The sequence below is a fragment of the Prenolepis imparis genome, unplaced genomic scaffold (genome assembly GCF_030444845.1).
Source record: "Prenolepis imparis isolate NDT839.2.m4 unplaced genomic scaffold, iyPreImpa1.0 SCAF_12, whole genome shotgun sequence".
Lineage (NCBI taxonomy): Eukaryota > Metazoa > Arthropoda > Insecta > Hymenoptera > Formicidae > Prenolepis > Prenolepis imparis.
In genome coordinates, this window is record NW_028141170.1 from 13,834,205 (window position 1) to 13,845,766 (window position 11,562).

General features: G+C 37.5%; 1 protein-coding gene across 1 annotated transcript; it reads right to left on the minus strand.

Annotated features, from left to right (window-relative positions):
- Nucleotides 1-5,750: 5,750 nt before the first annotated feature.
- On the minus strand, nt 5,751-6,896 carry LOC145943381 (uncharacterized). Its single transcript, XM_083050897.1, has one exon. It carries the CDS (start codon nt 6,894-6,896, stop codon nt 5,751-5,753), a length of 1,146 nt encoding a protein of 381 aa, XP_082907023.1.
- Nucleotides 6,897-11,562: the final 4,666 nt, after the last annotated feature.

Consider the following 11,562-nt stretch of genomic DNA (forward strand, 5'->3'; position numbering starts at 1 on the left):
TCGGCTAGTCGTATATTCGAGGGTATCTCGATCGATTCTCGCGGAAACGTTTCGGAAGCAGTGTGGCGATATGGGCCGGGTTTTTTGCGCATGCGCGGCCGAAACAACGGCGTATTATGTAGTTACCAAATGGGCGCAAAAGTTTTGACGAGCCTAGCAACAGCGAGCAGTAAGGTGGGTTAAATATATGTATACATAAATCGAAAAAAATCTTATATATAAAATTATATATATATATAGGTATATATATATATAACTTTTTATCGATTCTCAAAAATTAAAAAAGAAAACATTCGCGCGAGTGACTAACGATACCCTTCTTTCTTGAAAATAGATACTTTACTGAAAGCGTACTGGCCGCGCATGCGCGAAAAACCCGGCCCATATCGCCACACTGTTCGGAAGGAATTAAATCTGTAATGACTGGTGTAGTAGTAGTATGTCAGCTATAGCGGGTCAAAACAAACCTCCACCACTCGACCACTGGCGCCGACTCCCCACCACTCGGTCACTGACGTCGTCCCCCCCAAACACGGTCACTGACGTCGTCCCTTCCCCCCCCCACTCAGTCGCTGACGCCGGTTTTTGGTCGGATAAGTCAGGACTCCCCGCTGGTTTTCAATTAGATAAGACAGGGTCACACCTCATATCTGGTAGCGATATTATTATTAGTGATAATGAAGCACTTAAAAGTTAAACAATAGAAACAAAGGTCGGTAACGGCGTGATGAAAGAAATAACAAAATTATCACACGGTTGAAGATTACAATAGAGCTTTACGAGAGTGTTTCGCTGTTAAAAGAAAAAAGGGAAAGAGTGGAAAGAAAATACTGGATAATTTAAATTTAAAAAAAAGACATTTATTCATGGTGATTTTACAAAAGTCAATATACTTATTACAAATACATAAGATTAAAAGTGATACATAGGAGTATGTTATTAAAATTACAGAATGATATCAGTTAGCAACTACGATGACATGTTTCTTATTTTAGCGGAGAAAAATTTTGCGGAATAAATTTATGACTAATACCGATTAGTACACCGTTGTGTTCACAATTTTCGGTAAAAAGAGTAAGAAACTGATTAAGATCGTAACCGACAGACATATAATATAGAAATACACAGCTAAATTGTCCGCAAGTTTGTGAAAAAAATCCTTGTAGTTGTCGAGTGTTCCATCGGTGGATGATGGAGTTTCGTCGAAGACGAAGGAGAAATCCGAGCTCCAGGGGTGGTATTCCATAGCTGTCGAAGTACGTGCCTGTGTTCATCGAGGAAAAAGGCGACCCAATGTTTTCCAGGTCGATTATGATCGTCTGTATTAGCGACGATAGCCGTCGACCTCGTCCACACCCTCGGAACTCTGTCGGAGGGATAGACACCCACATGCTTAGCATCGATATGGCGCAATGCTCGTAGAATTTCGCAAGAGTTCATTTTTTTTGGTACAAAGACGAACGCGTGGATCCTGGTATTATTTGAATAACTTCGGCTTTTATTTCTCCCTCTGTAACGTTTTCGCTCGTCGATTTGAGCTTCGCAAGACTTTCTTCTTTTTCTTCTTCTTTTTCAATCGCCTGCTCGGCTCTCGACAATTTTTTTATTTCTAATACATTATCCGTTTGAGTTTTAATATTATGAATTAGAACGGGATTGCCATTTACGTTGCTAGCAAAATAATCCTTGTTGCAGAGCTGGTTTTTATGCTTTCGTAGCTGACGTCGTCGTCGCTGTCACTCAATTGATAATTTTCGGGGGAACTACAAGTATCGGGTTGACTTACGCTGAGAGTATCGCTGCTGCCGCTATTATTTTGATCGAGTAGCCAATGTTTCAATTTGTAAGCGTTATGTAACGCGCAATGAAAGATTTTTCGAATTCCGTGATGAGCGCAATATTGTCCGCACTCTTCCTCTAACATTAGATTTTTGAATGCTGGAGAGATACCTTCCAAATTATATATCTCTCTGGAAAGTAGATTTCGCAAGTAGTGTGCTTTTTCACTGCCTCTAACGTAAATGTGACGCGTGTGCCTTATAATTTCACGTAAATGCAATGTAAAATATTTTGGATTAGCCTCGCCATCAAACCATTCGATCCCATGATAATTTCGTGTGAGCCAGCAGTTTTGTCGTCTTACTTTTTCGGGTAATTCAGTGAACGGATGCGGCGGCATCATAATCCAGTGGTCGACGATCGACGCGTTAATCGCGACAACTGCGACTTCCTTGGGAAGAAACTTCTCGCTCGCATCGCGGAAGCCTTATATGTCGATGACTATATCCATATTGCGAAGAAAAAAATTATACGTTTTTGTTGGCGAGGTTTAAGCTTTTCACGAACCGTCGACGAGAGCGTCTCGAAGGAAACTGATATTTCTTTTCGTTACATTATAAGTTCTTTTCTCGTGAAACGCATCGGCGAATGAAAGTGGAGGAGGGTGGGGATAAGAAAAATACCTAAAAATTTTTAATCGAATATGTTGCAACGAGAGGCATACCGTGATAAAAAATTTAACCGGAAAAATCGACAATGACTTGACGAGACGAGTCGATTTCTATTACATTATCAAATTCTGCGTAAACAATACAGTTAATTGTCTCGGTGAGCGCCTTTTCGAAACGTACCTCTAATCGTAAACTACCGTGTCTCACGAGATTCCAATGACCGGCGCAATTAGCGGACAAATCAGGTGTGAGATCAAAAGCAAAAAGAGTGTATCCCTTAGAATAATCATCTCTACTTATAGAATTTCCCTCGTTCAAGAAATGGATGCCCGTTCCCGAAAAGAGTATTTGATAAGCATCGACGTAAAGCGGTTCTTCCGGCGAGAAAATCGGCTGTAACGGTCTACTAGGAATTTGTGTACCGTCGACGTACAGAGAGAAGAAATTTATGCTGTAATTTTTAAAATTAAACGGATTTAATTTTCTATCTCCATTAAATGCTTTGTTATTAACGAAACCGACTATTATTCGTTTCGGCAGTTATCCGAGTATTACGTTATCTAATGATTCCCCCACAACACCGCTGTGAATCGTAAATGTTTTAACCTCGACTCTCGTAAGCGGATATTTAGCCGTAACTTTACTCAGCATTCTAGCATGTGCGAGTAACACTCCGGCACTTAGTTTCGCTCTTTTTACTAGCAAACTGGCATCGAGAATATTGTTGTGTGCCTCGAACAAGGCACTGGGGTTGCGCCGAATTAAGGATGAGGATCCTCGGGTCGACCGGGACGTCGTAGGAAGATAGGAAGATTATTCTCTCTTCTTTTGATTAAATATATTTTTATTTCGGATTGAATATGGTTTCGCTTTATTTCTCGTCCTTTCTTTAAATATATATTCGCGTAACATTCGATGAGCGTATATTCGTATTCCTCTCAATAATTCAGGTCGTTGTTAGTGAGTCTCGTTCTGATGTTCTGGTTTTTTATTAGCGACCACGTCTTGATGTTTAGGAATTGTATTCGAGACTGCCTTCGCGGGCGGGCTCTCCGTCCTATATCCTCTTTGTTTCTTGGATTTCTTTCGGGCGAGGCCCTTGGAAACAAGTCCCTGATTGGTTAACAATACTCACGCGTTTTTGGTCTAATTGCAAGCGAAGCAGGTCGAAGTCCCTGGCCTTCGCTTGCAGCTCGCGATTTCCGGTGCTTCGCGCGTGTCTCGCTGCGTTAGCGTTTTCACGCGACGAGCGTTTGTCGAGAGCGCTCTTTTATAAGCAAAAATGTTTTACAGTATTCTATAAAGATATTCAGTAAATTCTAATTTCTAATAACTACTGGTTATAGTTCGGGCTATAACAATATGTATTTTCGACATGCTGTTGCTTTCCATGAGACAAAATGAATTTTTCGAGCGGACGAGTCTTAATCTTACTTCCACGCCGTTAATTAAGAATTTGTCTTGATTGAAAACGTCGCAATGCAGATGTCCTATAAGATCTATCGCTCGCCCGTTGCGAATGTAATGGGCGCGTCTCACGAGAGCGGTATTGCCTTTCGATTCCAGCGATTCGTCCATGCGACCCGGTGTGTCCGCGTCCCATAGACATGACGTTAGATGGGAAGTTTTTGCGGGTGAAGAATAATTTAACAATGCCTCGATGTACGCGCGGTACGCGTAAGCGTTGTTTGGAGGCGACACGAGCTTTTGATTGAAATACACGTCGACCTGATTGAAGATGGAATGAAGTAAATGATTTACGGGTCCTACGACGGTCTCTGCGGCTGCGCCGATTGTTCCTGGAGCTCGAGCCGTTGAATCGTTTGACGATGATTTCGTCTTCTTTTTTGCCTTGATTTTCGATAAACTTTTCTTATTCGAGCGACGGCGTTTAACGATGCGCGTGTCAAGCCCGGCAAAGGGGAAATGAGCTACGTGTATTTTCCCATCCGATTTATATCCCGAATCTTTCATGAGGCTAGTTATTTTTTCTTTAGCTTGTCTTTTGAGATTGTTACGCGATTCTTTAAAACGATGTTTGGTCGCTACCTTGAACGGTGTATTGTTTTCTACATCATCGATTATATTAACGCCCGCGCGTAAAGTCTCTTTACCCACTGCCCGCGCAGCAGTACCTAGATAAGGCAGCACGCGTCTGAATAAGCCTCCGAGAAAACTCCCGATACCGTGCCCGCGTTGATAGGGCGATCCGGCGAAAACTCGTGGAATTCCACCACCGCGAGCTCCTCCGTTCTGTAATTCGTCGAATAATAATCCATCAGCAGAGAAAGAACGAACAAATTTTCTTTTCTTTTCTTTTCCCTTTGCCGTTTTCTCCGTCATATACACCGAGTATTCTTACGATATCTAATCGATACGTCTAAAGTGCAATGTCACCGTCAGAATTCGAATGGTATACTTTGACCCAGCTGATCTCTTATATCTATTTCGACCCGACGGAAACACGTTTGACGCAACGTGATGTATTGAGCGGGCGAGAAATGTCTTATCTGAGTTGATGCGAACGCGTAATCATTTCGCGAGTCGAGCGCGACTATTCGAAGAAGGGGAGATTGTACATCGCCGGTAATATAAGGTTCGCAAATGTCGCAATAGACAAAGAGCTTGTCGGGAATACCTCGCGACAAACTACCTGGTTCGTCACCTATTAACATACGCGAGTGCGTGAGCTCGTAAAATAGCAGAGAATGCAACTCTTCATCATAAACCCATGATGGTAAAACGTCGGGTATAACGGAACTACTTTCGATTTTAACGAGCTTTTCGCTGTTATTGTGCATTTTGATACCGATTTCATTATAAAACCACGTGGGCAGCAGAGATGGTACAGCGGGCTCACTATCGAGTTGAACAAGATCTCTACGCTTGATGTGTATATCAAAGCCGAGTATGCGGCGAAGTTTGTCGGAAAAATTTACATAATGCGTCATACTACAATTTTTTTCTTCGCAGTCAAGTTTCATGAAAACTTTACCTCCCATGAAGATGACGAAATGCCAAACGATATGCGAATCGACAGATTTAGCAGCGTGATTCACACACGTGATAATATCGCGCATACTTGAGTAAATGCCCGCGGGTACCTGAGATTTCATAGCCTTACCCGTCTTATCGCGTTCGTTAATATCGATGAATCTGATTAATCCTTCATTATTCTGTATATGTAAAAACCTACACGGAAACTCAGTGAGCGCCACTTCCCGTCCGTATAATTCTATACGCTGGGATAATTCAGTGGTGAAACACGTGGTTGTATTTTCCGGAAAGTAACGCATGCTACTATTGCTCGGAAGAATCATGTAAAATTCTTCTCCCCTCATTTTGACTCAAAGATCTTAAACTCGATGCGGGAATCCAAGAATCGAATTTAGAGGGATAACCTTGCCAACTAACTAATATTTGTTTATTGTTACCGCGTCCTCTGCTCTTTATTACCCGATCGACGATAAATTCTTCCTCTTGTAAATCTTTATTGACCGGAGTTAATTCTTGTTCGTAAAAAATTCCGTCTATATTCTCTCCTGTTAAATCGCTTAGTTCGTATACGAGGGGTTTCCTCCATTCGAGAACGCGGTGAATTCGAAATATTTCTTCGCTCCACTTTGCCTCGTATCCTTTCTCAAACACTACTTTTGCCCTACTGACACACACGAGTTCGCCCACGTTATATTTAGCCTTCTGCTTAGCGTCGCAATTCTTTTTCTTCTTCTCTTTGTTGTCCTTCCATCGACGATTTATATTTTCACACGCGATACGAGCATTTTCCCGCGTAACGGCTGCGGGTTGCATTTTAATAGAGATATGAAGAGTATGGTGATAAGCGCGAACGATATCCTGTAAAACATCGATGTAGCGTCGCGTATTTTTATGTGTAAAATAACGCCACATCCGTTCCTTGAGCGTTCTATTAAATCGCTCCACTACAGCTGCTTTAACATCGGGATTACGGGCTACGCGAAAACGAATGTCTTTTTCTTTTAAAAATTTCTGTACAGGCTGGGCTATAAATTCTTTACCTTTATCCGTCTGCAGGTAAACAGGTTGACGTTTTTTGTTTATCAAAAGTACACGTTGAAAGGCTTTTGTCACACAGGTAGCTGTTTTGTCGCGTAATGGTTCTACCCAAACAAATTTACTAAGGACATCGATAATTATCAATAAATAAGAATATCCGTCATTATAGCTCTTGAGATTACGAAGATCGATCAAATCTGCTTCCCATAAATCGTCGATATTTGTCACGTTATAATGTAAACGTGGAAATTTTCGACGTACTGGCCGATGCAGCGTATACGCATCTGGCGATTTAAGCCATTCAATGACATCGTTATGCGTAAAATTTGGTTTAGCAGCTCGAGATAAATTCTCCGTTGCGGAATAGCCGGCGTAATGCGAGGGTACGTAATAAAATTTTTCGAGTTCCATTATTCCAGTTTGCTCCACTGAAATAAACCCTTCTTTTTCTTAGGCGAAGAATCCGGCACTAATGTTTTATTATCGTCGCTGTCGTCAGTGGCGGATAAAAACACCATGTCTCCTTCGGTTTCGTTTAACTCCCGACCGTATGACTTTGAACGCGACAGTGAAGTTTTCGGGGTGGAGCTTCCACGTGACAGGGTTTTTTTAATACGCAGAGATCTACGAGTGATCGTAGTCAATAAATCGCGATTCCCTATAAGACTGGAGGGAGTACCTATGTCTTGCAGTAATTGAGCAAACTGAATTCTCCCGATAGCTTTCACCGTTTTTCTCTCACGTATCGCGTCGTTTATAAGGTCGCTAATATTCGACCCCGCTACAACAACACCGTCTATAGTCACGAGTCCGCGTCTATCCCAGCTAATCTTCGATGATTGAATATTTAGCAAAAATTTTAATAACGCGTTTGCTTTAAAACGATAAGTTTGCGGCACACTGCTGAGTATTTCTTTGATCTTTTCCGCAGATTGAGCGCGTTTCTTCCCGAAACTACTCTCGCTAACGGTACCATCACTGCTGATTGAAGTATTTCTATGAATTTGTATTTCCATAAGGTCGTCATCAACGAACAAATCGGTATCTTTATTCTGATCACCTTCGCCTCCGTCGCTGTCAACATTACTTGTGTCGTCGACGTTACCACGTGTATCCTCGCGCGAGTCATTGCGTAAGCGTCTTTTCGCTACCCGAACAAAGTGAAGATAACGCTGAAGTACTTCCTTATACAATTTCCATCTTTCGTTTTCGTCGGTAGGAGTCGCGTGATTGAGAATACGCCACATCTCCGTGTCGAGACGCGATAAAGGAGTTCCAGCCCCCCTATTCTGTAACTTTGCGTTATGAATTATCTAACGAAAATTGGGTTATCCCATAACGCAAATTAGTCATAAATGATATTCTATAATCTATGTTTGCGCTTTGCGTTATGAGTTGTCTCATCTTCGGGCATCTTCGGAAATATAACGCAAAGAACGAGGAAAAACTAGAAAAAACTAGAGAAAACTAGAGAGAAATAATGACGTAATATTTTACGAACGAATGAAAATAAAGACTTTAAATAAGCGCGGCATTTGTTTCTCGTAAGGAACATTAAATCTGTGAATTTGTACTCATTGTGATTTTATATGTAAGGTAAGGATTTATATATTATAAAATTTATTAAAATTATATATTAGAATATTTTAATATGTTTAAGAAGACATTATAATATACTTAAATTATAATAAATTTATTTATGATACGTAAATAAAGAATATTATATAAATAAATAAAAATATATTAATTGTATAGAGGTTATGCATGTATATCACTTATTTTTATAGATTAAAAATGTTTTAATTATTACATTAAACTATCATATATAACTGCATTATTATATTTATATGCATTAACTGCATTATTATACAATGTCTCGAGTTACATACACAACTTAATATATAACTCCATTAAAAAACCAATGTCCCATATTAAAGATGGGTGGTCATTTGCTAAAATTATCAAAGACATGCCTATCAATGAGGATGACGTAATGATCTCATTGGATGTTAGTTCTCTATTTACAAACATCCCCAAAGAATTAGTTATAGACGGCATTAAAAAACGTTGGAGCGACATTGCGATAAAGACGAAATTTAATTTACCCCAAATTTTATATGTAATAGAATTGATTTTGGATTCCACTAGTTTTAGTTTTAACGGACATTTCTATGAACAAATATTCGGTAGTCCAATGGGCTCCCCACTATCACCGATTTTGGCGGACATTGTTATGGAGGATTTAGAGACGCATTGCTTGAGTGTGCTTAATTTTGACGTACCGGTTTATTATAGATACGTTGATGACATTTTTGTCATTTTGCCACGTGAAAAAATTGATGAGATGCTATCGACATTTAACAACTATCATCAACGGTTGAAATTCACATACGAAGTTGAAATTAACTCTTCGATTAATTTTTTGAATACGAGCGTCATACGGAGCAATAATATACTTATTACTGATTGGTATAAAAAACCGACATGGTCTGGAAGGTATTTAAACTTTCTTTCTAACCATCCGTTGAAATACAAAATCAATACTATTTACAACCTCATAGATCACGCTATTCTATTATCAGACAAAAAATTCCATAGTAAAAATATTGATACAGTGCAGGAAATTTTACTGAATAATTGCTTTCCAATGCGCATCATCAAAAAACATACAGATAGAAGAATTAGTTTTCTAAAAAATCGTACTGATGATAACAGTACATTTGAAGCGTATGATGGGCGTTCAAAAATTTCTCCTTACATTTCGTTGCCGTATGTCAAAGATGTGAGTGAGAGCATTGGTCGTTCGCTAAAAAATGCCGGCGCTAATGTCGTCTATAAAATAGCCAATAAATTGGACACATTAATAAAACGAGGCAAAGATTCATTGCCCAACAATGATAGAACTAATGTTGTATACAAAATCAATTGTAATAATTGTAATGCCTCATATATCGGGCAAACAAAGAGACATATGCGCACTCGTGTAAAAGAACACTGTAACAATATAAAATTACATGCGACAAATCATTCTGTTATAAGTAAACATAGACTAACATATGGACACGATTTTGATTGGACATCACCCGTTATATTGCACAGCGAAAAACATGTTAGAAAGAGAGAAATCGCAGAGATGTTTTTTATCAAAAAAGTTAGCAATACAATTAACCTACATAAAGACACTGAGAATCTCAATAACATTTATGATAAAATTATAAAGGTCGTATAATATTTGGCTTTATATATTTAGTTTTTGACGAATCATCATAACGATAGGATCGTTTTCTCTTTTTCTCTCTTTCAAATGTTTTGACAAAATTGAATTTATGTTATGTTTATTTAAATATGTTGTAACTATATTATGGAAAAGTTGACGTTATCGTTAATTTGGCTGCACCTCTACTAATGAAGTATGTAAAAAATCTCTAACTTTTGACATATCAAACCGTCTCACACTTATGATTTAAAACTGTATTGTTTCAGTATTACACTTGATAAGGACCACATCCATATGGTCGAAACGTTGTGTGTTTTTTAAATAAATATAATTTTGGCTAGTTGGGTCGACTTTACTTCGTTCCTATTTTAAAATTTTACTAGCGACTTTTTAAGTATCTAATTATTATTTTATTATTATATTTATTACGTTGTATAAATAGGCAAAAAATAATCAAATTAGCAAATCAATTATTTATAATTTATATAATTCAAATTTCCAAAGATGGAAAATAGCTCTTATTAAAAGATAAAAATAAAAATAAAATTAAATAAATTAAAACCAGATACACATATCTCATATGTATGCGTATATGTATTTTATCTTATAGAATATGGAAAATTCACAAAAAAAATCAAGAGCTCCTAAAGCTACTAATGCGCAAATTTCTCCTTGCGTACATGGAGGAGCACAATGATTTTGCTACAGGCAAATTATTGGGAGCGAGGGGAAAAGCAGCCCATGATGCATTATGGCAAAAATTAAGTAAAAAATTAAATTGTTTGGATGGACCATCAAAACTTGTAGATAATTAAGGTATAAGTTTTATTTCACATATATTTTTCTCTTTAATATTATTAGATTTTTAATGTATTCTTTGTTTGTTTTAAAATATTTTCTCATCATTAATATTGTACATTGCAGCTTTGGTGTGATCAACGAAATCAAGCCAGAGCTCGAGCAGCAAAAGCAAAAGCGCAGCAGAGACTTACTGGTAATATTGGCAAACCAGTTCAATTAAGAGATTCTGATTTAAGAATATTAGCAATTTTTGGTGGCGAATCTTCTGTAGGTTTACCTGTAATAGAAGTGGGCGTTGGAGCACGACCTGAAGTTTGTTTTTTCATAAAAATTTACAAAATATATGAACGCTTACACGCATACACACGCGCGCGCACACACAATCACACACACACACAAACGTTTTATATATTATTACGTTTTTACATATATATATAAATATATATATATAAATATATATATATATACACATACACATATATATATATATATACACATACACATATATATATATATATATATATATATATGCATACATACATCATAATGTTTCTAATTATTATGGCATTAACTTTCGTAGGATACTATAGAGTCATCGTTAATATTAGGATTAAAAAATAATGCTGCGAAGGAAAAAAATGGTGCTGACGATATTGTTAATCGTGAAGAAAAAAATGTAAGTATTTTATTTAAAGAAAAATATCTTGATAAATATTTGGAATATTTTGATGATTCATAATATATATATTATATATATCATCATAATGTCTTATTAAATTAAATTTTCCTTTAGGCAATAATAACAACTGAAGAGATAAATATCATGATGATTCAATTTTATTAAAAGATTTTTTGCATGAAGAATTTTCTCAATCAAATTCTGATGATAATCAATCCTATACTTCTACCGATGTTATAATTTCTTCACATATTAATAAATCTTCAACTAGTAATCAATGTACTGAGTATAGTACTACAACGCCATTAAAAGCAGTCCCGAAACAATTGGCTACAAAAACATTAAAATCAGATGGATTTAATAGTAAGCATAAAATATTA

Excerpts from the sequence above, each read along its gene's own strand:
- LOC145943381 (XM_083050897.1), bottom strand. The coding sequence starts at position 6,896 with ATGGAACTCGAAAAATTTTATTACGTACCCTCGCATTACGCCGGCTAT.